General features: G+C 51.5%; 4 protein-coding genes across 10 annotated transcripts in view; 2 read left to right on the forward strand and 2 right to left on the reverse strand.

Moving 5' to 3' along the window:
* Positions 1–199: 199 nt before the first annotated feature.
* Positions 200–7409, reverse strand: elavl1b (ELAV like RNA binding protein 1b). 2 transcript variants are annotated; one of them, XM_086088898.1, is made up of 8 exons: positions 7067–7377; positions 6011–6091; positions 5751–5813; positions 5505–5673; positions 1613–1716; positions 1121–1274; positions 823–1048; positions 200–663 (listed from the first exon to the last, which is right to left on the reverse strand). In XM_086088898.1, the coding sequence occupies exons 2-8, from the start codon at positions 6044–6046 to the stop codon at positions 348–350; spliced, it is 1068 nt and encodes a 355-aa protein (XP_085945024.1). In that variant the 5' UTR covers positions 6047–6091; positions 7067–7377; the 3' UTR covers positions 200–347. The 2 variants fall into 2 exon arrangements, with proteins under 2 accessions (XP_085945024.1, XP_085945023.1); XM_086088897.1 differs by having other exon boundaries at positions 823–1274; positions 7067–7409.
* On the forward strand, positions 6136–12414 carry wdr18 (WD repeat domain 18). Of its 4 annotated transcripts, XM_086088886.1 has the most exons (11): positions 7276–7337; positions 7923–8230; positions 8960–9070; positions 9148–9281; positions 9369–9510; positions 10211–10354; positions 11188–11252; positions 11339–11463; positions 11755–11912; positions 12058–12126; positions 12209–12414. In XM_086088886.1, the coding sequence occupies exons 2-11, from the start codon at positions 8021–8023 to the stop codon at positions 12338–12340; spliced, it is 1290 nt and encodes a 429-aa protein (XP_085945012.1). In that variant the 5' UTR covers positions 7276–7337; positions 7923–8020; the 3' UTR covers positions 12341–12414. The 4 variants fall into 4 exon arrangements, with proteins under 4 accessions (XP_085945011.1, XP_085945013.1, XP_085945009.1 ...); XM_086088885.1 differs by lacking the exon at positions 7276–7337 and adding an exon at positions 6136–6231 and having other exon boundaries at positions 12058–12414; XM_086088883.1 differs by having other exon boundaries at positions 7260–7337; positions 12058–12414.
* On the reverse strand, positions 9656–22384 carry med16 (mediator complex subunit 16). Of its 2 annotated transcripts, XM_086088875.1 has the most exons (16): positions 21343–22379; positions 20179–20352; positions 19846–19953; positions 18600–18769; positions 17938–18219; positions 17707–17856; positions 17134–17239; positions 16916–17071; positions 16618–16838; positions 15310–15516; positions 15023–15233; positions 14819–14952; positions 14518–14710; positions 13924–14104; positions 12950–13030; positions 9656–12870 (listed from the first exon to the last, which is right to left on the reverse strand). In XM_086088875.1, exons 2-16 carry the CDS (start codon positions 20324–20326, stop codon positions 12744–12746), a joined length of 2475 nt encoding a protein of 824 aa, XP_085945001.1. In that variant the 5' UTR covers positions 20327–20352; positions 21343–22379; the 3' UTR covers positions 9656–12743. The 2 variants fall into 2 exon arrangements, with proteins under 2 accessions (XP_085945001.1, XP_085945000.1); XM_086088874.1 differs by having other exon boundaries at positions 14518–14952; positions 21343–22384.
* tmem259 (transmembrane protein 259) overlaps positions 21874–26416 on the forward strand; it is a 6272-nt gene continuing 1729 nt past the window's right edge. The window contains exons 1-10 of one of the 2 annotated variants that reach the window (XM_086088879.1): positions 21874–22191; positions 22479–22784; positions 23061–23375; positions 23713–23836; positions 23909–24019; positions 24091–24213; positions 24283–24383; positions 24602–24659; positions 25742–25825; positions 26231–26363. In XM_086088879.1, the coding sequence (XP_085945005.1) occupies positions 22566–22784; positions 23061–23375; positions 23713–23836; positions 23909–24019; positions 24091–24213; positions 24283–24383; positions 24602–24659; positions 25742–25825; positions 26231–26363 (1268 nt within the window). In that variant the 5' untranslated portion in view covers positions 21874–22191; positions 22479–22565. Of the gene's footprint in view, positions 22192–22478; positions 22785–23060; positions 23376–23712; positions 24020–24090; positions 24214–24282; positions 24384–24601; positions 24660–25741; positions 25826–26230; positions 26364–26416 lie in introns of both variants that reach the window. The other variant, XM_086088878.1, reaches the window with a different exon arrangement.

The following is a 26416-nucleotide window of genomic DNA, read 5'->3' on the forward strand; positions in this document are numbered from 1 at the left end:
GTTCCAATTGGGGAACCAAAATAAATGCATTGAAAAGTGTGAGAATGCGCGTGAAAGTTAACATTTGCATTTTTCAACCATGATTTCTTTTCTCGGACTGAAACGCGGGTTACGGGCCTCCTCGACGACCGGCAATGGGTACGGGCCACGAAGAAGAAAGACAACAGGTTTTTGGAGCATCGCGCGAGCGAGCGGCACGTTTGACTTTTTGGATGTCTTTTTTATTGAGTTAAACAAGCAAGACCTGCAACAGGTGGGCGGGGCCAAAGGTGGTCTGCGCGCAAAAGGTGGCGGTCAAACAAAAGCAAGGAGAGCCAAAAAGCGTCAGCCTGGCCTGGCCAAGAAGTCTACTTGTGACCTTTGCTGGTCTTGAAGGACACCTGCAGGACTTTGTCGCCCAGCCGGTATCCGTTGAGGTTGTGAATGGCCACCGCCGCCTCCTCGTAGTTGCTCATGGTGACGAAGCCGAAGCCTTTGCACTTGTTGCTGTTGAAGTCTCGGATGACCTTGACGTTGCTGACGGCGCCGAAGGGTCCGAAGAGCTGCCACAGCATGGCCTCGTCCGCCTCCTGGCCCAGGTTGTAGATGAAGATGCACCAACCCGACGGGCCGCCCGCCGCCCCGCCCCCTCCGCCCATGTGCTCCACGCTCATCGGCGAGAACCTGCGCCACACGCACAATCGACAACGTTAGCGGCCATTTGCGGAAAAGGGGACGGACGAGGACGGACGAGGACGTCCGCACAGTCGTCACGTCCGTCCCGATGCGTGACCAGTCCGCGCTGAGCAAGTTCTGTTGTGGTGGTGGTGCACGGCGTCGTACCTGAAGCGCTGCGCCTGGTGGTGCACGGGCCCGGCGAAGCGTCGCGATTGGCCGTGGTACATTTGGGACATGAGCTGCGAGTTGCGGGCCTGATTGGGATTGGCGGCAAACTTGACGGTGATGGGTTCCGAGCCGCCGGGGGGGACGTGCCCGTTCAGCTGCTTGATGGCATCCTCGGCCTCGGACCGCTTGTCAAAGCGGATGAAGGCCACGCCCCTTGACAGACCTGCGCGGGCGTGAGTGGGACGGGCAGGGCAGGACGGGACGTGTGTGTGTGTGTGTGCGTGCGTGCGCGTACCTGACGCCTGGTCCACCAGCACGCGGGAATTGATGATGTGTCCGTAAGAAGCAAACATGTCCTCCAGCTCCTGCTGGCCGAGGGTGCGAGGCAGGCCGCTAATGTACAAGTTGGCGTCCTTGATGGTGTCCGAGCTGGGACGCGCGTACGACACCTGCGGCGGGCAAAACGCCAAACGCGTCAAGGGGACGCGCGGCCAAAATCCAACGGCAGCATTTGGTTGGCCAACATGTCACATGTTACACGGAAAGAAAAAAAACAGCCAACTCGCTTGAAAGAAATCAAGAAAAGACATTAAAACTTGAGATCAAATCAAAGAATCGGCTAATCCAAATCAAAAGTCAGGCACAGTAGAAATGACAATTGTTTGTTTTGCAAAAACAACAAAAGAAAAAAACAAAAGTAAAGACAAGGAAAATCAACAACAATGTGGAGTACCTTGTGGATGCGCTGAGAAAGAGCGCCCCCTACAGAGTGAAAGTGGAACTTTACCTTGATGGTTTTAGACTGAAGCCTCAGGCCGTTGAGGGAACTGATTGCCCTCTCGGCATCACTAGCGTTAACAAAGTTAACAAAGCCGTAACCTAAACTGTTGCCTAGAAACACAAAGCAAAACAACAAAAGAAAAAACAACAACAAAATGACAGAGGTCAACAAAAGCGCACAAATGACCTTTCACCTGCTGTCAGATGAAAAACAACTCATTGACAATTCAAGCAACAAACATCGTTTGGCAAAAAAGGGCTCCACGATGACGCAATCGCAGACGCTTGACATTTGCGAGACGCTTTTCAACATCATTTGCAAATTTCCATTTTTCAAAAGTTGCCAATCTGCAGTTGCTTCACACAACATTCCTGAGCGTCTCCTTGTTTTTTTTTTTATACATTCATATTCGCTGGCAATATTTAACAATTAAAAACGTATTCACTCCCAGCCATTTTGACTGAAGCGACCCCCTTCACTCCGGCCGTTTGACTGGATTTGGACTGATTTTGCGAGGCCCGCTGAATATTCTGCTCTATTGCCATAAAAACGTGTTTTGCAGCAATTAGCATTAGATTGCAGTCTCATCATTATTCACAAATCTATTCAAAAATGCGAGTAAAAGAGCTTCTTTTTCAACATGGCCCTGGTTGATCTCATGCTCCGCTGCCACCTGCTGGCCATTTGTGTAATAACTACCATTTCTTCAACCGTTCCTTGCAGTTGAGAGGCTGCATCAACGCCTTCCGTATGCTCGAGCAAAAAAAACCTCTTTGGGAAACGCCAAACATCGAAAATAGAAGACGCCATCATGCGTTTTGGGGAGAAAATTATGTTTTCATTGATTTGTGAGAATATTCACGCCACTCAACGTTTGACTGCCCCACTTACGAGAAATGGGATTATCATGCGACGTGACATTTCCCAGCGACAAGTGTTGCCATCAAATCGATTTTTTTAACCGTTCTTTTCTGCTTGAAGAGAGCCACGTTGTGCTGCGGATGACCACTAATTGGAAAGCAGCTTTTTCAGGGATGAAATTGCTCGTTTGTATCAAAACACGTCATCGGAATGCCCCAAATTGGCCGCCACTTTTTCTCTTTAAATTATTATTATTCAAAAGGTTAAATGAGAAAATGCGTTTCAACAGATTTCTGTGAATAATTCCATGTACTTTCTTCATAATGAGAGCACAAAGTTGAATGTGGGTCATGCAAAGGTCAACCATTTCCAACGTTTGCTTTTTGCAACCCGTCCTTCCCGCAGAACCTCATTGATGACGATCAATAGAAATGCGGCGAGCTGAAAACCATGAGCTCTTTCTAGCAATTGTTTTCCCTTTTGCTGGAAATTTTAGACACGAGTGGTATCAGTTATTTGGTATCGTATCGGTGACTACTCGAGAGTTGAGTGCTCATACGGGCGTCGGTGCGAGTCAACATCCCCGGTTCAGATTTGAACCATCCGGTTTGCTTATCAGTACAATACAAACATTTTGAATTAACATCGCTATTTTGTTCACATGAATGTCAAATATGTGAGAGCATCAATTGGCAGACAAATCACTATTCCACAAAATTGCAAAAAGGTTTCGTGAGAAAGAAAGCTCACGCGGCAGCCATAAAAGAAAAAATACAGTTAGGACACGTTTGAAAAGATTGCCTTTTAGCAAATGTCAATTGAATTGCAAATGCGCCGAATCGTTGGACCCGAGTCAACAGCGTTCAATTGCGCTTGCAAACAAACACAGTGCAACACCGGTTCCCCCAAAAACTCAACAACAGCAGCAGTTGGCGGGAAAACCAAACAAAATGGCCGCCCAAAACAGCATTTCAAAAGGGAACCGGTCATGAAAATTAGCAAAAAAACAATAAACACAAAATCCCAGAGCGGGAAAATCCCAAATAAAAAACATGAGATCTTGTGCCAAACATTTCTTCAATGGAAAGGCGACACACACTTGTGGCGCGTGCCTCGGCGCTCCCGCTCGTTTGCCTGGGTGGTGGGTGGGTGGCGGTCGGGAGGGGGGGGGGGGGGTCCTCGCTTCGCCATGCTATGACCGGCGGCAAGAATATGCGGCAGGCACCGACGACGTCGACCGAGCGTGCTTTGAAAACGCCCCCGTTTCGATTGGCCGCCCTCCAGCGGCGCGAGGGACGCCGGCCCCCCCGCCAGCACTCTTTTGGAAATTTGCCGGCTGGATGGCGCAACAATGTGCAATTCTTCTTATACCATGACGACATCAGGCGCCACTGAAAAGATAATGGCGGCCCCCCACACAACCCCCCCCCCCTTTTTTACCACAAGCTCAGAGGCGCCTAAACTGAAATTTTATGGGGCGCACAATGAAAGATTACTTGTAAAGAAATTGTGGAGCAGAAGTTTGCCGACAACCGAGCAACAAAAAAAATATTCAAGTCCTGTCAAATTCCATCAATAATATGCGTAAATAATTCAATAAAAAAAGATTCCAAATCGATGGGGAAATTATGCGGGGATCTTAATAAGGGTAAAATAATAATAATCATCATTTACCAGTACCAAGGCAGGACCAAAGGGGTTCGGGTCAAAAACGGCCCGACTGATTTGGAGCTCATTTCATCCACAAGATCAATTAATCGGCTTCACGAACCGTCAATAAAAGTTCAACATTTGAAAAACAGAAGACGAAATTTGGAAGCAAAGTCAAGAAATGCATTTTGCATTCTTTGGCGAGCGCAACAGGACGATTTCCAAAAGACTTTGAACGATCTCCGTCATGAGGACGGGGACGTTTTCAGTCTGGATGGACACGCGTTGGGATCCATGTTTTCAATCTTCAGCCATTTTCTATTTTTGGCTCAAGCAGATGATTAGACGCAAGTAGCGAGAAAAAGCGCCGCTGACGGCTGACGCGGTGCGTGCGCGTCATTGCCGGCATCTGACAGTCGAGGGACGCTTGCAAGCCGTGACGAGCGCACGCCAAAGAAGGACCAAAAGCCGCCTCGCCTCCGAGGCCAGCAGCTCGTTAGTGAGGGACGAGCCGTGCCAATTTCCTCAACCGATTCCATTTGACTTCCATTCTATTTTCATTCAATTCGCTCCGATACTAATTTATTAAGGAATGTCAATAACATGATAAAAACTCCAAACATGAAATTCCAAAAGGAGGAAGTTACTGACTAAATGACTTCCTGTTATAATCAATCAGATGTTACACAAACATTTGCATCCGCGTGGACGAGATGAAAATATGATGAGAATTGTAAATATCAATTCCAAAGATTCAAAATTGTTTTAAAAGTACAATAAGTCAAGAAAATACTTTTAAATTCACATGAATGCTAAATGTCAAGGAAAGGGTAACACAAAAAAGAAAACGGCGGCCTATAAATTCACGGGAAAAGGAAAAGGATTGATTCACACGATTTTATGAATGGATATCGGACTCGAAATGGAAAATCAACTCGATATCAATTGTTCGCATTTTGAAACTCGTTGGCGACTTTTCGACATTTTGCGGCACTCGCTGCAAATGTGGCGAGCGGGACAACTTTCATTAACCATTGTTGTGCTGCCGGATTGTTCCGAGCGCACGCACGGCAAAGGCCACTTTTGCGGAAACGAGTCAAGTTGTTGCCGGGCTCGTGCCGGCGTTCCGACGGCCATTTGACGGCTCGACAATTTATTTGAAGTTCCGCTCATCGAGCAAGCGTCATATTCGTCCTTTACGAGTTCTTTCCGAAGGCGGCCGCGACTGCGATAGTGGCCGCTTGGAGCGGCGGCGCCACCCGGCGAGCATGCACGGCGCCGCTTTTCAATTCCTTAGCGGCGGACGGCGCCATCAAACGAGGACCCCCGCGCACATCGCGGCCGAGGCGCAGACATTAAGACGACGCGGCGGCAGATGGCGACGTACCCGCAACTTTGTCCCGGATCAGCTTGGCCGACTCCACCTCGCCAACGTTGCTGAACAGGTTGCGTAGTTCATCCTGGTTCATGCTTTGCGGCAAGTAGTTGACGATCAGGTTGGTTCTGGCGTTGTCGTCCTCGGCGACGTGTTCGCCGTAGCCGTTATCGTACATCTCCTGCGGACGCAGAGCCGTCGCGTCGTCAAGCGCGTCGACGTGATCGTCGACATCCTATTGCGCAATAAACAAGTCACCTTTCCTGCGCCGATTCCTTGAGCGTCTCGGACTTCCTTCTGGGACGCTTGCACCTCGCACACCTGAAACACAGCCTTTGTTAGACGCTCACCTGCCGACAACGTAGACGTGACTTTATTGATCCCTCCCTGTGGGGAATTTACATTTCCAGCAGCAATAAGAGCAGAGCGGCATGCGGACAGGAAGAGCATCACACAGATGAAGGAAATGTTTGAAATGTACAAAAACCTCGTCGCCGCGGGCCCACGCCATTTCTCACCTTCAAGTACCTGACGGGTCCTCGTCTCTGCGCCATGCGATCGATTGACTGACGGATGCAAGTCTGTCAGTCCGTTCGTCCCTGTAAGTCACATGACCGAGTGACATCACACTTCCTCGACCACAACATCATCCCGCCAGAAATCCAGCACAGTGTTCATGTGCCCAAGTTTCGCGCCGTTTCCAATTTGCATTTGAGAAAAGACACCAAGACGACATGAGGTACTCTGACATATTCATTTGTAACACGGGGGGGCCACTGAAGTGGTGCACAGGCACAATGAAAATATTGAATGCACGTTTCTTTTGCATGAATCACTCACTCATCGTCTCCGTGCAGTGAAGATGAGAAACATTCAATCAAGTTAATTGGCTTGATTGGACGTCGCAGTCCAAATGGAACAAGATCATTTTGACGACGTTTAAAAGTCAGTGTCGCGGGCTCTCATATTCATTACGATGACTTTCTAACCCTTGCCGCAGTTTACACTAGCCACGATGTTCAAGTGTTCCTTTTTGTTTCAACAGCAAATCTCCAAGTAGCTTCCAGTGCCCTTGACGGTGCTGTATGAATGGTGCGAATGTTCGGTTGTGGTCGGAAGGGCCGTTGGCGAACCCTGGCAGCCAGCCACGCTTCCGTCGGTGTGCCTCAGGGCAACGGTGGCTGCTTACGTCGTTTAGCGCCACCAGAGCGCGAATGTGTGAGGACGTGAACATCGTAACCCCTCGGAGCGTTTTGAGTGTGCTCAAAGAAATGCGCCATAGAAATCGGATGCATTGGTAGGAATGCCGTTTAGTTTGCAACGTCGTGCTAAAAATGCCAGGAAAGAGAAACGCTCAGAGCGAACCGTTCATAGCGTTTCGTCGTTTTCAACACTCGAATGAGAGCAACGCCGACCGCAAGTCGAACGAGAAGCCAAGCTGACGCATTTGCCATTCCGGAGACTTGAACATTTGTTGGGCTTCGCGTGATGACCGGCCACGAGCTAGCAGCTAACGTTAGCCTCGGCGCAAACAAAGAAAATGGTGGCGGGAAGAGGCAGCGACCAATTCTTACCTCAAACGACGAAAGGATGACAAAGCAAAATCTTGCTGCCGCGTCAACACGGTCACAAAAAGTCTCCGATGAAATTTCACTTCGCTAAAGCTAACAGGCGTCTTGCAAATTGTCGCACAAAAAAAAAGTCAGGACGGAAAAATTAGTGCGCAACGCCGCAGGGTTTTTTTCTTCTTCTTCTTCGCCCTCTTCTTCTTCTTTGGTCTTTTGGCGGTCGTCAAACAACCTTTGGTGCATTACCGCCACCTTCGGAGCTGGAACGTAGATCTGGGTAATCATAATTCACAACCTTCTACAGTATTTAATCATATTCTTTAAAATAAAAATGAAAATAGGCATTTCAAACTGAACTCACAAGAACTTGTCTGTAAAAGGTCCCTTTTATTCAAAGCTACTCCTTCTGACGCGCAAGCAACCTTTATAGCGCCCCCATGTGGTGATTGCATGAGGCTTTATGGGGAAGCGATCGATAAATTGTTGTTTTTCACAACCAACTTGTTTTGAATGGTCTCGTGCCGTCTGGTTGTTTTGTGTCTTCAGAAATGACGAGCCAATCCAAATTCTTCTCATTTCTGAAAAGACCCTTTTGATTTTCTTCCCATTGTGAGAGCGCTCGTACGGCAAATGATCCACATTAGACTGCACTCGTCTCGGGCTTCGGCCTGGATCTAATTCGTCGTTTCGGTTTTAAGCACGCTACGGGAATCCATAGTGATGGGCGGGATAGCGGCCACATCACAATAGTTGCACAAATGGCTTCGATCGGGATTTTACTTTGAAACAGACTTACGATTGATTCGAGAAGGTAGAAGAGATTTGGAGAGCATGTGTGAAATGTACATCATCTTTCCTTTAGCCGTGCCATCGACTCGTCACCAGGGCAACTTCGTCGGCGTGGCTTGTGAACGAAGGCGGAAGTGACGCCACAGCCCCGCGAACGAAGAGAGAGCCAAGATGGCGGCCCCGTTGGAAGTGGTCGTGAGCAGCGACGCAAGTTCTCAGCTCTGGAACGTGTCCGTGTTCGACGTGCACAGCGGCTCCAGCCTGCTGTCCTACCGCGGCGGCAACAGCTCGGCCCGGTCGCTTTGCCTCCTCAACGGCCAGTACCTGCTGTCCGCGCAGCTGGCGAAGAACTTCATCAACGTGTGGGAGATCCACAGGAAGGTAGCGAGCGCGCGCGCACCGTCCATCACGTCGGCTTCCATTGGCTGCTTTTCATTGTCCTCGGAGCCTTTCCTCGACATTCACATGCGGGCACGCGCATCACACAATTTTCAAAAACTCGCGGGACCGCGCCAAACGTGTTCAAGTGCGTGTAAAAAAAGTCCGAAAAGTGCGATGCATCGTCACCAAAAGTAATTTGCACATCTCGACTCTCGTCAATCTCCCAACAGATTCAAATGAATGGCCTCGGTATTTTGGATTGGACAGATATTAAGCCATTTCCTTAATAAACTGTCGCGAGTGCCGAGTCCATCAAATCCTAACCCTTGATATTTCCCCAAGATGGATGTGGGCATACGTACAGACATGAACATGAATTTTGGCTGTCGTTTCCGAACAATAAGCGACGTTAAGCTTTTCTCTGATCGTCTATGGGCAGAAAAAGACTACATGGATTTAAAATCCAAAAGCGTGCGCTGAATGTTCTGATATTTTCGGACATTGAAGTGGGCACGAGCAGAGATGTGCATGTGAATTTCAGTCCTGCTACTTTTCTGACGTGAAGCTTTTTTACATGAAACATTTTACACAGTCGCAAAGCCACTTTGTCAAAATGGGCACCTTGAAATTTCCACCAATCCAACATCCTGAAAAAGGTCCAAAATTGGGAACCTACAACATGTGTTGTGTTGTGTTTTGGACTTCCTGTGTTGTGTTTTGGACTTCCAGGAGCAGCTTCAGCAGAAGATCGTGTGTCCGGGCGTGGTCACGTGCATCAGCGCCTCGGCAGACGGCGTTTTTTTGGTGGCCGGCGTGGCCGAAGCAATTTACGTGTGGGAGGTGAGCCGCCCGTCGTAGTCTCCGGCGCCGTCCTCACTTGATGTTGACCAGCTTGGCGCTGCTCTCCCATTGGCCAGGTGTCCACAGGCAAGCTGTTGTCCGTGGTTACTCGTCACTACCAGGACGTCACCTGCGTCAAGTTCACGGACGATGGCAGCCATTTTGTTTCTGGCGGGAAGGATAGCGTGGTTCTGGTGTGGAGTGTCAGCAGGTAGTCGTACTCGGCCATCGCTCCTGACGAGTCCAAGCCAAAGTCTCTGCCCGCCTTTGACTCCAATCTGGTGTGTGCGTGGCACAGTGTGATCCAGGTGGACTTAAGCCACGCCCCTGAACCTCGCCACATTCTGGCTCATCACACCCTGCCAATCACTGACCTCCACTGTGGCATGATGGGAGCTCAGGCCCGAGTCGCCAGCGCATCCTTGGACCAAACAGTCAAGGTCAGACCGAGCTCGTCATTTCAAGTCCCTCTTCTCCAGAACCTTCAAGCCTGGCGTGTGTGTGTGTGTGTGTGTGTGTGTGTGTTGTTGGAAATCATTTCCTTGATTTCTGCGTGTTCAAATAAATTCAAAGTGGAAATCTGTGAACAAGTTTGCCAGCTTTATTTCAGATTCTGAAAGTCACCTGTAGTACTGCTCAATCATCGCAGCTCACCCACAGATGTGCTCTTTACAAAGTTCATGCGTGCATTTATACATATGGTTCCCTCCCCCTCATTGACCATTCGGCCCTTTCTCAGCATGTGATATTTCCTGTCACCCCAATTCTACACACCCCTCTCTTATCTCTTCCTTCGGGATGTGGGCCACACTTGGCCCCCCTTCTCCCTCTACCAGGCCCCCCTTTTGATCTTGTCCTGTCAGCAGAGTGAGATACATTCTGGCCAACTCCTATTGAGTTCTTCCAGTCCTTAACAAACATGAGGTATACAATTGGCTTCCTAGATAAACTATTGACCTCGGGAGAGCTGGCTCCAGAGATTCCTGCATACCTGCTGTGTGGATTCTGACACCTCACTTCCTTAGGGGGAAAACAGACCACATTCTACCACAGTTATATTCATCTAACTAAAATCAAAAACACTTTGAAGAATATATATGTAAAACAGAAAACAATATTAATAATTGTAACAGTGTGTAGCTGTGGGAGGTGTCTTCAGGCGAGTTCCTCCTCTCAGTTCTCTTTGATGTAGAAATCATGTCTGTGACCCTTGACCCCTGCGAACACTTCCTGTTCTGTGGCGGCAGCGACGGGAACATCTTCCAGGTGTCTTTGTGCAATCAGGTCAGTCAGTCCAATGTTTGATTGCGCGACCTTGCAAAACACAGCAGAGGTCATTGGGGGGTCGGCGGGTGTTTGAACCGGCGTTTGCAAACATTATGGGCGGCATATGACGCTGCACTCGATTGGACCGATGCAGACTGCTCACATCGCGTCATCAATTCTTTGAATATTTTGCAAAATGGAGCAACTGCGGCTCCGTCGCCTTACCAAAGTCTTTTTCAAGAGTCACGAGTGAAGCAATGAAAAGATGAGCTGACTCGGCACGTTCGTGTTTACCGTCTCTCGCTAAACGGGCCTAACCAATTGTATCCTAGCAAACTATTTTTGCTATTGTCGGCAATCATCTTGAGGAGACGTGATGCTTTCTCACACACGCGAAAGTGTCGGCGAGCGTTTGACATTTGTATTTTCAACACTTTGGCTTGCTTTGTGGTTCAATGGCAACATGCCCAAATTTGGACACGGGCTGCCACTTGCTTGAATTCTTTACGAGCACGATCTTAAGCAAAAAAAAAATCATCTCCATTAAAATGCAATTAGTCTGCTCCATCGATCTGCTCTCCTAACTGCCTACGATTTTATATGTCTCATCTGTACGTATACTGTATAGTTTATACAGTAATCTGTTTGCGAGATGGGAGGAGCAAGATGGCCGCCCTGTGACTTCAACGGCTTTCACAGGCGCGTGTCGGCTATCCAGTCATATATTCAGATCAGTGGCTTTTATCCTGGAAATTATTTGAGCCAGGCCTTTATTTGTGGCAGCTAATATTCGAGGAAGTGTGGCCCAAGTGACGCACATGCATTTTTCTTCTCGGCGGCGGCGGCGGCAGGGCGCGGCGGCCGATAAATCGTTGCAGTGCGACGCTGACAGCAAGCGGACATTCAAAGGCCACAGGTGAGCAAATTTTTTCGCTGGAGGTTTTTGTGGGCCTGGGAAGTTGTGGTGGTGACGCGTGTGCTTCTTGACCCCGCCCCCTGCAGGAAGATGGTCACCTGCCTGTCCGCGTCCATGGACGGGACGCTCCTGGTGTCGGGATCGCACGATGAGACGGTGCGAGTGTGGGACGTCCAAAGCAAACAATGCGTCCGTTGCTTCGCCCACAAAGGTGACCAATCCCATCCCATCCGTCTGTCCGTCCGTCCACGCCCAACAATCGCTCGCGGCTCTTTTCACTTTGGAGTACGGTAGCGGACGAGCGCAAGATCTCGGCAGGCTGAGAAAGGACGAGGTCAGACCTCATAGCTGATTGGCTGCTAGCCGTGAGATTTCATGTCGGGAGGTTGACATTTCCCGAATGTGGACAATTTGACGTTCAATTCCTGTATGATGAAAATAGCGTCTGAGCGAGTTGGAAGACTTTGTTGTTCCATGTTTCGCCGGTCGTTTTGCGTTTCAGGTCCGGTGACAAACGCCACTATCGCGGTGGCTCCCGCCAACATGTTCCTACCCGACTCGAGACCCTCTGTCCCCCTGCCGCGCTTTAGCCGCCACCAGCTGGAGAGCGACGGCGGCCAGTCGGGCGACGTGTGTGTCCGCCTCGGACTCCACGTTCAGGTACGTTGGCGCTCCGCCGCCTTCAAAGCTTCAAACGGCGGTTGGGACCCGTTGTCACCGTCCGTTGGTCCGCTGGCGTTTGCAAATGTTTTGCATCTTTGCACGTCCACTTGCCTCCAAATAAGCCCACTTTTGCTGCCGGCAGGAGGAGGAGCCGGCCTACCTGCAGAAAGCCGACAGGCTGACTTCCTTGTTGAACCGCGTGAGCGACAAGGTGAGCGAGCGGATTGTCGGAGGCAGCGGCAGCGAGTGGAACGCGCTTTTCACGCGTTTTTTGGTCTTTTCTCCGTCCCAAGTTGCTTTTGGGCGACGGCGGCGACAACGGCAAAGCACGCGTGGCCGAGCTGGAGGAGGAAGTTCAAACGCTGAAGAAAGTCAACAAAGATCTGTACGACTTCTCCAGTCAGCTGTTGACCAAAGCCACGTGAAATCTTCTGGCGGCGACACTTCCACTTCCACTTCCACTTCCACTTCCACCCAATAAAATGCCACTCTGTCGCTATCATTTTGAGTTTTTCTGGGCCGGGGCTCGTCCGCCATTTTGAAAGTGCTGACATTTCTTTTATTTCAATGCTCTGAAGGATCATTTTCGTCGACGAGCAATCGGCAAGATGCAACACTTTTTTGGGTGTGTACGGTTCGAAATGACCAGTTGCGAATGTCAACGTGGTCCGGGCATACGTTTGTTGGAGGCCCGTTTTTCCTGGCCACGCCTCTTCATGCTCAGGTATTATCGTACGCGTGATTCAAAGATTTCTTCTTGACAATTCAAAGTAAAAAAAGCATCCAAGTTTAATGAAAAAGTTGTGTCCAGCGTCCCGCCGGGGACGTTCACGCCAGCGCCGAAGGGATGCGGCGCCACAAACCTCCGCACAAGCAATTTTTGATCCATCGCTGCTCCCACTGCTTCATGGCGTTGCTTTTGTTTGGCGAACGAAGCATGGTCACGCAGCCGCACCTGCAAAGACACGCCGGCAGGCAAATGAGCGCCGTCCGCCAGCGGCGATTTTGACGGACGGAGTCCTGCCGAGACTCGCCTGGTGCAGGCCTTGCTCTCCTCCGTTGGACACACGCCCATGTGGACGCATCGCAGGTTGTCGGTCCTCTGGCCGCCGCTCCTGTTACACACAAAAAGGCGCAATCCAGTCAAGCTGTCCAAAATCTGTCCAAGATCCACAAAGAGGAACAACAAATGCAGACGATGGATTTTCTTTTGTCTTGCCGATAGATCTGAAATATGCTTTGCACATTGAAAGACGTCTTAAAGACGAACTGTATGACGAGGTTGCGAAAGTTAAACAAATCGGATCCAATAAGAAAAACATGGTTTGTGCACTAAAAAACTAAAACGAGCTGCAACTACATCCTACATTTATAAAACGTGAAAAAGTCCTTTTGTCATACAAGAGCTTTCCAGGGAAAGCTTTGATTTATTTTGCTTTACGTTCGTGCAGAAGGTGGTCAAAGGTCACCTTTTTTTTTTGCCTTGCACTCGAACGAAACTAAAAGGTAACAAACGAAGAAACTTGCTCTACAAACAAAGAAATCAAAAGTTGGTCCCATGAGAAAAACGATTTTAAAGCTTGCACTTCAGCGCTCACGTCACACAAATACGGCAAAAAGTTGGAGGGCTGCATGGTAGGAGGGGCCTAAGCCACCTTGCAGGTAAATGGACTTCTTTTTAAAGAACGCTTCAAGTCCATCAGATGTTGCCCAAAGTGCTTTACAGCGCCTCGCATTCACCCTTTTGGCAAACATTCCCACAAGTCCGAGTCCACTGCAAGCAAGTCAGGATTCAGGGGTGAGCATCAAACCCACAACCTCGCGGATGGGAGACGAGCACTCTACCACTGAGCCATGCCAACCCTGCGGAAGACGCGGCGCCGCATGGCGTCTGCTCACGCCGTCAGCGTTTGTTGGTTCGATGCAGCGCGCCGACCGCCTTTGCCCGATCGCCGGCAAGCGATGGTACGGCAGTGAAAGATTTTCCCGCCATTTTGCATCCGCTTACCTGCTTCCGCCATCCGCTTTCCCAAACTGCAACCTGATTGGCTGCTTGCCCTGCAGCTTGACGATGACGCCGTCGTTAACGGGCAGCCAATCCATGCCGGCCACCAGCAGCTGACTGGGCAGCAGGCAGCACTCATCAATCAGGCTCTCGTCGGGGTCCTGGGGGGGGGCGTCGTCCCGGCCTGTCGCGTGCAAACGCAACACACGTGTTAAGGACATTTGTTTTCGTGTTTCCCTCCCCTGACAAGCTTACGTCTGCCGCCGTCCCCCCCAGCGCGCCGCATGGCAACGTGGCAAAAAGCCGCACGCCGGGCTTTTGTTTCAAATGAGCCGACACGCTGACTCGGGCTTCCGAGCTGCCCTCATTGAGCAACTTGGCGTCACGGACCGGCGACCACTCGCCTGTGACCCGTGACGGCGCTCAGGCTGAAGCTCGCATGCATTTGTTTTTTTTGTTTTTAACAATCAACGATGTCATCGGATGACAGTTGCATATTGAAAAACAAAATCAATGGTTGCACATTATCACAGTGGGAGGAGTTTGTGGAAACGATTGCCACAAATATATTTGCCATTTTCACGGCAGGCTTCTTACAGCAAAGCCAGAGTTTGGTGAGCAGGCGGAAGAGCAGCTGCAAGCTGTCCTGGCTGTCGGAGGTGGCGGTGAAGGTGGGAAGGCAGCCGGGCTTGAGCAGACCCCAGATCCGGATCATCACCAGCATCTCGCGTAACATGCCCAGAGAGGCGCCGTCCCGCATGAAGCCGAAGCCGGGCCGCACCCCCGAACCCTGGAGAAGAGCGCAAGGAAGCGGATTGGCCGGGATGGAAGCGGATTGGCCGGGATGGAAGCGGATTGGCCGGGATGGAAGCGGCTGGGCCGGCAGCGGACGTCTCACCTGGTTGGGGAGATTGGCCAGCAGGTAGAGGACAAAGTCGCCCAGCCACTGGATGAGCTGCTGCAGGGACTGCAGGGGGTCCCCGTCCAACACAAACTCCTCCGTCTTCAGGTTGATCATCACCTTGTCGATGTCTGCACGCAAGACGCGCAGTCGTTGGCAGGCGAATGCGACGAGCCGCGCCGAGCGTGATCGCCGTCTCACCCGAGTCCATGTTCTTGGCGCAGATCTCGCTCAGGCGGTCTCCGGGACTTTTGTCGGGCGTGTTGAGGACGTGCGGTCTGAGGAGAGACTTGAGGGTGGAGCTGATGGCGATGAGCAGCAGTTTGGCGTGGAAGTCGCAGGCTCGCGCCGCCGTGGCCGTCGACAGTTTGCACAGCGACGCTTTGACCGCCACGATGCGCGTGGCCAGGACCTGGCAGGTCGCGCGAGACGTTACACGGTCACGTCGGCGTTTACGGCCGAGCGAGGGAGCGAGCGGCGTTGCCCACCTGCTGAAGGGCCTGGTTTTGCCTCATGTACTCCTCGTGCAGTTTGTCCACCAGGTTGTGGACCATGCTGGGCTGGACGTGCAGGAGGACGTCCCACCAGTCGTAACCCGTCACCATGCAGTACTCCAGCAGGAACAGCAGGTGGCGCAGCGTGGTGTTCATCTCCAGCACTTGACCCATGGAGGGAGACACTCGCAACATGTGCAGCTGAGGACGCAAACGCAGGAAAGCGCCAAAGGTCAAAGGTCAAGTCCGCTCATGCCGCTTGGTTTTGCCGGACCACCGGCAAAACCAAGCAACCTACTGGCGCAACGCCACAAAAAATGAAAGCATACTTTCTTCTTCATCCGTTTCCACTTTAGCAATTTTTGCAGCGTTTTCTTTTGATCGGTCTTCCTTTTTTCCCCAAAATGCTTCCTTCTACTTGGCTTTTTCTGAGTTTTTTCAATTTCATTCCTGTGCCTCACTCAATTTGCGATTCGTCGGCTGACAGTTTTGCGCACTTGACGTCAGTTAGTAACACATTAACTCGTCCAAAAAACACACGATGCCTCGTCAAATAAGCCTTTTTTCTGTTGCACAGACTCGGAATGCAGAAAAATAAAACCGTCAAAATGTATTGATCATTTCAAAGACATTTTGGAAAAGGCCCGATTGAGGACAACACAACACTATTTCTTTGACCTTTAACCCGCTTGTGGCCAACGCAATGAAGATGAAATGAACATCTTTTTAAAGACGTATTTGATGCATTTATATTGATGTTGTTTATTTCGGTCCAAAATGTCCGCATCTTCAGTCTTTGGGACGTGCCTGGCTGGGCGTTGCGGCGGATGGAGTTAGCGCACGCACGCAATTGCCAACGCGGCGGCCGTCGTCGTCGTTGCATGCAGACGGAGTTGCTGCAGTTGAGCCGTCAACGCACTTTGCGTGAGCCAAATCTCATGCACGGACCCCAGACGGCCGATATCAAGCACGATGTGCGTTTCCACCGCCTGTTTGGGATCTAAAGCTTCCACTGGCCTATCCCACAACGGCGCAAACGAGCCAAGCAAAATAGCAAAAGAGATGAAACTCCGCCCACGCGCACACTTTGTGCTCCAAAAGAGCGCATACGGATATCAAAACCACAAGAATGATGATGATGATGATGAAGAAAATGAAAGCTCCCTTCGTGTTGACATTTTGGACCTGGCGTGCCGCAGGCGCCGCGGCTCCATTTTGCCGCAAACAGCTCTGCAGCTTTTGCGTTGGAGCGGATTCGGCAAAGTCGGCAAAAACAAAAGAAAAGGAAGAAGAGGACGTTACCTTGCCGTGATTGTCGACTCCGGCCAGGGCCAGCGACGTCCAGGAGAACTGCAAGGCCTTGAAATGGAGGCACGGCGCCCCGGTTCTTTGCCGCTTGACGGCCGACTCGTCTCCCGGCCGCTGGCCCGGCCCGGCGGCCGAGCCGTAGAAGACGCCCATGGTGTGGAGGGACAGGCGGTGCAGGATCTGGATGGTCCCGTCATGGAAGGCCAGAGCCAGACCTGAAGACGCCACAGCTGCGGCAGTCGGTGGCGGTCGGCGGCGGTCCGGGCGCGACGGCGGCGGAGGCCGGCCTTACCCAGTCCGGGACAGAATTTGGTGTCCGACGCCACCTTCAGGTCCGTGTTGGAGATGGAAATGGGCAGTTTGGGAAGGGCGACGGCCGACACCCGCTCCAGGTCGCCGGTGGTGGTCAGGATCCTCCACTTGAGGATGGTGGGTTGCTTCTCGCCCACTGGAAGGTCGCGAGTGCTGGCGTCAGGCCGGGGTCAAAGGTCACAGGCGTCGGGGACTCACCGACGGGCGATCGATGCTGGAAGATGTTGTTGACGGGAAGCCCCTCCTTCCTCAGCGACCAACACTCCACGATGCTGCCGCTCTGATTGGACGCGCACAGCAGCACCTCAAGCGCAAAACACAAAAACTTCATCTGAGAACAACACACACACTTTGCACACAAGTACGGAGAAAACAACAAACATTTCAAGGTTCGAGCTCATTTGCTGCTGAAATCACACCATTTGGACCATTTGCCACCCGAACCTCGCCGGCAAGCCGACTTCTGCCGGCATTTGCGAGTTGACAAACTGCGGAGAATACATCTTGTCGCGCTCCCGCTGATACGTTTGCAGCAGACCTATTTTAGGGCGGACCCATCGGCCGTCGTTTCGGACAAAAGCAAAGAGCGCCGAGGGCGACGTGACAAACAAACCTAACAGCCGAATGGACGCTGCAGTGAATTCTGTTGCGGCAGAATTCCTCGTCGCGGCAGGCTGCTTAACGAGTGGCCGGCGAGTGCGACTCGCTCGCGCGCGCGCGTAGAAGACGGCGTCAAAATGCCACTTGAAGATCGGCGTGGAGTCGACTGACCTGCTCAGAGTTCTCTCGGGTCAGGAACTTGAGGTGCGTGACGGCGGGGTACTTGTCTCGCCTCAGCGGGTCCGTCGTGCAGCGCAGGAACAAGGAGGGCAGAAGTTCCGTGTCGATGCGGCACTTCTCGCTCACCACGCTCACCACCACCTGAACGCACGCACACACACGCACGCGCGCGCTCGCAGTCAGCCGTCGTCAGCGCGGGGGAGGCCCGTGTGGGCGTGGCACCTTGTAAAACTGGACAGGTGAAGAGCTGCTGCCGTCGGTGGCGGCCACCACGATGTTGCCGCCTCCCGTGAAGGCGATGTCGGCCAGCGCCACGCGTCCCCGCAGGCGACACAGGCTCTCGCTGGCCGTCAGCAAGGCCCCGCCGGGTTTGAGCAGCGACACGGTGACCAGACCGCTCACCGTCACCGCCAGCCAGCCCTCCATGGGCTTTCCGCCAAACAGAGTCAAAGACGGCGAGAACTTGACCCGGGAGAACTTCTCGCCAAAGTTTGTGGAGCCCGACTGCAAACAAACAGGCGGCGTTTAATTTAGGGTGACGGCGGCGATGACGGCGGCGATGACGGCGGCGGCGATGACGGCGGCGGCGATGACGGCGGCGGCGATGACGGCGGCGATGACGGCGATGACGGCGGCGATGACGGCGGCGATGACGGCGGCGGCGATGACGGCGATGACGGCGGCGATGACGGCGGCGATGACGGCGGCAATGACGGCGGCGGTGGCGGCGATGACGGCGGCGGTGGCGGCGATGACGGCGGCGATGACGGCGGCGATGACGGCGGCGGTGGCGGCGATGACGGCGGCGGCGGCGGCGATGACGGCGGCGATGACGGCGGCGGCGACGATGGCGGCGGCGATGACGGCGGCGGTCAGGCAGGTACCATCTCTACGTGCAGAGCCAGTTTGACGCCGTTGTGCAGCCAACTCAGCGCCACGATGGGATCTCCCTCCACACAACTGCTCAGAAGACTTTCCCAGCTGTTGACCAGATGCTCCGACATGGACCAGCACTTGATGTGCCCGTCGCCGTCCGCCGACAGCAATCGCGAGCCTGCCAAGCAAAACAAGAGCCATTCGAACGCCTTTCGGATCTTTGGGGCCAGCTGCGTCGCTGCGAGTGCGTCGCCATGTGCAAGACACGGAGGGTGCACGACGAACCCTTTTTCAGGTTGCGCTGGCTCGGACCTTTTGGCCAATGGGCCGGTCTGATTATGGGCGCCAATATTTGACGCTTATCTGCCTTTTTCCAAAATCGATAAGTAATCACCTTCAAATTGGGTGAAGCCCAGCGAACGATGTCAACTTTGACTTTTTGTGTGAAGCTCAAACGTTTCAGTTGGAGCGAAATTTGGGAAAACTGCGGGAGGGAGTTCTTTACTTGTTGAACTTCTTTCGACGTGCTGTTTTTGTTCCAATTTGAAAATGACGAAGAAATGAATGAATGAAGAAAAAGCATTGGACGCGTTTCAAAGGTGAGAAGCTGTTGAATAAAGAAGCTTAAATGCGTTTCCTTCAAGTTAAGCGTTGGGAATTTGCGTCCTTCCAAATATTCTCCTTCCTTTTGAATGCAAAGATGGCCGGTCGGCCTCCTCGACGACTCATCATCCTAAAAAACAACAAATTGGTTTCTCTCGCCAAGATTGTTGACCATCGATCAGCACCAATCTTGACGAGTGTCGGCCATCTTTGAGGACTTGCTCAACAACACGAATGAGCATTTGAAAAACAGCCGATGACTGCTTCAACGCTGCTCTTCTCGCCGCCAACGTTGCATTCGTGCTCGGCGTTTAACAGCATTTTGACGAAATTTCAAGGTGTTTTTGGACCAGATTTGCTTTTGTTTTCAAACGACGCGACCCGCTCCCTTTCGCAGGAATTCTTGGACTCAGGATGAAGCGGACCTTCCAAGCAGACGCAAGCGCTTCGTCAGACTGCCTTTGTTGGGAACTCGGACCGCCAACGCATGTTTGCAATCCTTCACCGCTGCCCCCCAACCCCCCCCCCCCCCCCCAACCGCTCCAAAGTGGACATTTTGGCTCCACAAGTGGAAATGGCTTCTGATCTATCCAAGCACGCTCAGCGTTTTTCCAGACAGACAATCTTGTCTCTTATTGTTTGTCACCTGACCTGACTGGTCCCACTCCAGACAGGAAATGACCTCAGCGTGGCCCGAGCTGATGGAGTACACATCCCAGGGATGCTCCGTGTCCATGATGTGGATCATGTGACTGACATCTGCAACATGTCAAGTAATCAGAAAGATTCTGTTAAAGGCCCAAAGGCACTGGACAAACCATGGATGGATGATTGGATGGATGATTGGATGGATGGATGATCATGGATGGATTATGATGGATGGATGGATGGATGAATGGATGGATGATTGGATGGATGGATGATCATGGATGGATGGACGGATGGTCGGATGCTCCGATGGGCAGAGAGGAAGCACGTCGGTACCTGTCTCGCCGCCGCCATCGTCCTGGTTCTTCAGGTCGGTGGTGAAGGCCACCAGGTTTCTGCAGGACCAGGAGCAGACCAGGGGGACGGAAGGGCAGTGGGTGCTCTTGGGGCGCCTTTCCCAGTCGCATACGTACGCCAAGTCCATGCTGCCAGCCAGCCAGCGGCCAAACCCTCAAAGACAAGCAAAAGCGCAAGGTTTCATCGAGCAAATACGTGAAAAAGCCAAGATAAATGACTCTCTTTGACAACGCAACATTTAACGGTTGAAAAACATTTTTTTTTTTTGTCTCCTGGAAAGGGATGATTTTGAAGGTGCGAGAATTCTGGCCGATGCCAGTCAGATAATTGTGCTCATAAATTGACATACACCTTTGGGAATCCAACATCAGAAAATGAAAACCCTGCCACAGATTAGATTAAAGTGGATCGGTAAACGAGCTCGTCTTCACCCGTTGAGTAGAAGCACCTGCAGCCAAATTGTTTCAGGGTTTTTACTTTATGGACTTCCCCATCCCTGCCACTGCATTTGTACGAGCTCATGGCATAGTGGTTAAGACAGTCATGTTCGGGGTCATGGGTTCCAATCCTGCTGTGTGTGTGTGCGTGCGTGTCAGACAATTTCTTGACAACAGAAATAGGCTGGTAATGCCGATAGCAGCCTATCTTCGGTGACAAAACAAAATGAGAAGTTGGTGAAAAGACCAAAAAGGAGATGAAGCCACCAGCCACGCCCAGGCCGGCGATTGACCAATCACAGCCGTTCACGACAAAATAGCGCTAGCAAAATATCCACTGCCAACAGTGAACTAAGTAGAAAGTGAAACTAATGTGACATTTCTGACATCTTGCACTTCTGGAAGACTTTCAACAAGATGTTGTAATGCGCGCGGCACAATTTTGTTCATTCACAAATCACTAATGTTGTTTTGCTTGCCATCTCTGTCCCAAATCAAATGTCTTCTTCCACACCGTCCAATCTGCCCACAAAATGTCTTGACTAAATGTACAACGAAGATACGTATCAACGACAAGCAACATATGAAATAAGGCGTCTAGTCTAATCACTGACGGACGAATTGATGAAGGAGAAGAAATCTGATGAAAATACGCCGAAGAGTTCCATGCTAACGCATCGCTCGTTCATTCATTGTGTCAACTTACTTGGATTTTGGTGTCGTCGTTACCGACAATCTAAACGCGTCCCTCCCTTTAGACAAGCACCTGATGAATAGAATAAACGAATGTTATTCATTCAACTTGATAACCACAATCAGTCACGACGGCAAAGGTAAGGAAATCAGTCCCGCGGACATCAATTGAGCTGAACGCAAGAACAAAGTGCTCAGGACCCCAAAACCCACATCGGTGTCCTTTGATGCGCCTGAACGGATTTGCAATTAATTCGTTGATTGATCGATTCAGCACTTTGTAGACGCACAGGCATATTCAAATTTTGATAGGAATCTGGAATAATAGACACGCAATGCATAACAGTATACAGACGAGAATAAGGGCAGAATTTAAGGAATGACCAAAAACATACAATATTTTTGTTTAAACGCGTCTTAAAATCCCAATGACATGTGATTCAAGGTCATTTGAGTAAATAGTGTCTCAAACTGGACCCTTGGCCTAATTTTGTTGCGATATCGGCGCGTATGACGTCAAGTTTGCGACTCCACATTTTGGGGAGCCGTATTTCCGGTGATTTCACGTACTTCCGGTTTGTAGCTGTAGCCGTCGCTTGACTTCGCCTCTCAAACTTTTGCTGGAACTTTCGCGTTTCGAATGCGGTTCGAGTGTATCCGAACATTCACGGCGGCTTCTCGGGAGTTTGGCCGCGAAGCGGACTTGCTCGACTTGTTACCGTCGCTACGTGCGGCTAACAACGGCTAAGCTAAGAGAAGCTAAGCGACTAGCTCGCGTTTGACAGAATCCGCTTCCGTCTTTCGGCGAAAACATCCAGAAGAAATCTCTAGCATGGGCTCCAATGGGCGCTGTCAATAACAGGTACGTTGCTGCTGCTGCTGCTGTTGTCGGGTGTTGTTATTCGGAGGAGCTCGCTTGAAGAGGAGAAAAGATCCCGCTGCTGGATGACGAGCCAGGCCCGAACCGGTTGCACCATCATCTGTCCTCAGATTCAAATCCAAACTTTGCAGGACAGGAAAGCAGACACTTGCAGGTGTCATGTGATTCGTTGCCATTGGCCAACAAAAGACCAAGTGACTGCTTTGTGGGAATTGTCGTGCCCAGTTGTCGTACTTGCGTGAACTTGTCTTGTACACTTTGTGTTGTAGACCGAAGACGAGAAGAGCGACACTTGAGCCATGCTAACCTAGAATCGGCCGGCCGCAGTTGCATTTCACCTCTGCCATCGCGAGACCATGTCTGAGAACCAGGTCAACAACAACAACGTGCTGCCCAACAACAACAACAACAACGTCCCGCCCAACAGGATCCGGAACCCCAACATCAACCAGAACCCCCTCATCAATGTTCGAGACCGACTCTTCCACGCGCTCTTCTTCAAGATGGCCGTCACTTACGCCCGCCTCTTCCCGCCGTCATTCAGGAGGGTCTTTGAGTTCTTCGTGCTGCTCAAGGTGACTCGACTCGACCTTCTCATCATCTTCTCCTCCTCCTTGCATGAAAGCAAACAAAATATGGACAGTCCGTAACAGTTGGCGGCTCTGTTAACTTTGCTCATTCAGGTGCTTCCTTGTCGTGGGAGTCGCCCCCGAGTGTCAGGGAGCAGTATCGATACTCACGCCTGCAATATCGATACTGTATCGTTTTTATTAACACGGATACTTGTATCGATATTTTGAGCGCAGCCCTGTCAATTAAATGTTGCAAATGTGTGTGCCGGTGTTCGTCAGGCGCTCTTCGTCCTCTTCATCCTGGCCTACATCCACATCGCCTTCTCTCGCTCGCCCATCAACTGCCTGGAGGGAGTGAGAGAGCGCTGGCCTCGTGACGGCATCCTGCGCGTGGAGATCCAGAGGAACTCCAGCCGGCCGCCCGTCTTCCTGCAGTTCTACGACTTGCAGGAGGAGGAGGAGGGCGGCGGCGGCGGCGGGGGCGGAGGAGGAGGAGCCGCCATTGCCGGTCTCAGCCTGGCGGCACTGCAAGAGGAAGAGGACGACGAAGACGAGGAGACGATGCTGGACACGTTTGACAACAGCTCAGTGCAGGTGAGGAGAAGTTCATGTGGAAATCGTTGCACGATTGTGGTCAAAATGTGCTCAAATTCATTATTAGGGCCCCGATTAATCGGAACCCACACATTTGGACCGGGACACGTTCTCACCACTGGACATTTGGCTTTCATTTCATTGCTTTGGAAATCATTTGATTGTGTATTCCATCGAAAGTGCGTCTTTTATGTACAAATTGTGGGGGAGCAAAACGCAATCCGTTATTTCAGGCATCATTTGTATTTAGTCGAAATCAATGGGCTGATGAACCGCCAATCTGCATTTATTTTTCTCCGACCAAACATCGGAATGGTTCCAAATGTCCCGCCGGCAGTTTGAGCTGGACATGGAACCTCGTCTGAAGCCGCCGGCGATGGGACGAGCGCGAGGAGGGGACGGAGGAGCGGGAGGCGGGGCCAATGACAGCCAGGACCTTTCCTTCAGTCACTTGACCAAAGGTAGGCGGCGGCGCAACGGGAAGCTCCGCCTCGCCGCGGCTCGTCACCACCACCCGTGCTTTGCGTGTGCAGCCTGGCCGCAGGAGGAGTACATGGTGGAGTATTCGCTGGAGTACGGCTTCCTGCGGCTGTCCCAGAGCACCCGGCAGAGACTCAACATCCCCGTCATGGTGGTCACGCTGGGTGAGACGCCGGCCGTGGGTGCCAGCCGGCCGCCGCCGCTAAGCGCCGCTAAACACCGCTTCGCATTTCAGATCCCACCAAGGACGCGTGTTTTGGCGACGGCTTCAGCCGCTTCCTGCTGGACGAGTTTTTGGGCTACGACGACATTCTGATGTCCAGCGTCAAAGCGCTGGCTGAGAACGAGGAGAACAAAGGTGGCGGCCGCTCGTCGGAGCGCAAGGTCACGTGACCGGCCCTAATAACCGCGTGGCGCTTGTGTCAAGGCTTCCTCAGGAACGTGGTCTCGGGGGAACATTACCGCTTTGTCAGCATGTGGATGGCCAGAACTTCCTACCTGGCTGCCTTCGTCATCATGGTCATCTTCGTAAGTGACGGCCGACCCTCGTCCAATCGCATCGCCGCTTTGGATTCCTTGCCGTCACGAAACACAACCGCTGAGAAAGATGCAATTTCGTACAGCGTGCTGCCGTCTTGTTTTGTGCGCGCGCGTGCGTTTCTCTCTCTTCACGTTTGGCCCAGATTGTCATTCCGACGAGCCCCAAGATTGTTCTGACCCGACTGGATGTTTGCGCCCTTTTTCAGACTCTGTCGGTGTCCATGCTGCTCCGATATTCTCACCACCAGATCTTCGTCTTCATCGGTGAGTTGCTCTGTATGCAATACGGCGCGCGCGCATGCTCTCGGGTGGCGCCATATTCAACATAACACGTGCAATTAAGTTATTGCGACGTGTTCCGAAAGAAATGAAATTGTTATTGTCCAATGAAACAAAACATTTTTTTTTCAAATAAGCAAGTTCGATGTGTCGTCAGTGAAGTCATTGTAACGACCCTCGATAATCTTCAACTATTGGATGATGATAAGCGTTGAATTTTGTGCTCACGCCTGCAACGCAAATCTTTCTTCCCAATTGGATGGAAATGGAAATGTCATCGCCGCCATCGAGCCGCCATCGCGCCGCCACCTCGAACAAAACCTGAGAGTGGCTTTGTTTGTTTGAACAACAATGTTCATTTTCAGTCCTAAGAAGACAATGAATTGAATTGAAGAGTTTGTTTATGCTGCAATTCATGTCATTGTGCTCGCCTTGGCCTAAGTCAGGGGTAGGCAAGTCGGGTCCTCGAGAGCCGCCGTCCTGCATGTTTTTGAGGTCTCCCTCCTCCAACACAGCTGGGAGGCTCCTGCAGAACGTGATGATGAGCTGATGATTTGAAACACCTGGCTTGGAGGCAGGAGACACCGACAACATGCGGGACTGCGGCTCTCTCGGACCCAACTTGCCGATCCGTGGCCTAAATCTTTGTTCAGTTTCCCCCCCAAGAAATGTTGATGATATTATTTGAATTCAGTTGTAGAATCGAATTGATGTGCTTCGCTAAGGAGGAGCCGATTTTAGCAGCAGATGTTGAATTTGATTTCATTTTATTTTTGGTCAAAATGATCTCTTTTTTGAAGAGGCTGATGATGTGAAAATCGGTCTACATGTGTTGTTCCGTGCTAATGCTAACCATTAGCACGCGTTGGCATGAAGCTGATGGGCCATTGTCAACCTTTGTTTGTTTTCAAAGTCCGACCGATTGTCAAAAAGCGGTCTCGCTCGTATCTCAAGGCGGCGGGCGAAGCCGTTTTCCGTCCGGCTTCATATTGGGAGCAGCTCTCGCTCGCTCTCTCGCTCGCTCGCTCGCTCGCCCTGAAGAAGGTAAACTTTCTGTCTGCTCTCAGTGGACCTCCTTCAGATGCTGGAGATGAACATGACCATCGCCTTCCCGGCGGCCCCCCTGCTCACCGTCATCCTCGCCCTCGTCGGTGAGTCAAACTCGCTCTTGCCCTCTGACCTCCACGCCAACAGATTGCGTAAGCACAATTGCTGGCCCCCCCTTCCGCTTGCAACACATTTGAAGACGCTGACACAAAAAAGTCAAATCCCCGCCATTTATTTTGGAGAAAGAAGAGAGAGAGCCGATAAGAAACAAAAAACAAAATTGAACGCGATATGCGTCACATTCTGTCGTCGTCGTTACAGACGAGGAAAGAAATCCAAATAAAAGTTTCGAAATACTTCATCAAAGCAATTTGACACTTCATTGCCAACTTTGGAATGTTGATTGCTTCCCAATTGGGCGACGGCCTTCTCCGCAAGTGCACAGAGACAGCAAAAAACAAAAGACACACAAGTCAAGTGTGGTTGCTGATGTCACTTCCTGTGGTCAGGCATGGAGGCCATCATGTCGGAATTTTTCAACGACACCACCACGGCCTTTTACATCATCCTCATCGTGTGGTTGGCCGACCAGTACGACGCCATCTGCTGTCACACCAACACCAGCAAGCGGCACTGGCTCAGGTGAGCGGCCCCCCCCCCGGCGACTCCCCCCCCCCATCTTGACCCCTTCTCAG

The sequence above is a fragment of the Leptonotus elevatus genome, chromosome 11 (assembly GCF_054856555.1).
Source record: "Leptonotus elevatus isolate MCC_2025b chromosome 11, RoL_Lele_1.0, whole genome shotgun sequence".
In the NCBI taxonomy this organism is placed as follows: domain Eukaryota; kingdom Metazoa; phylum Chordata; class Actinopteri; order Syngnathiformes; family Syngnathidae; genus Leptonotus; species Leptonotus elevatus.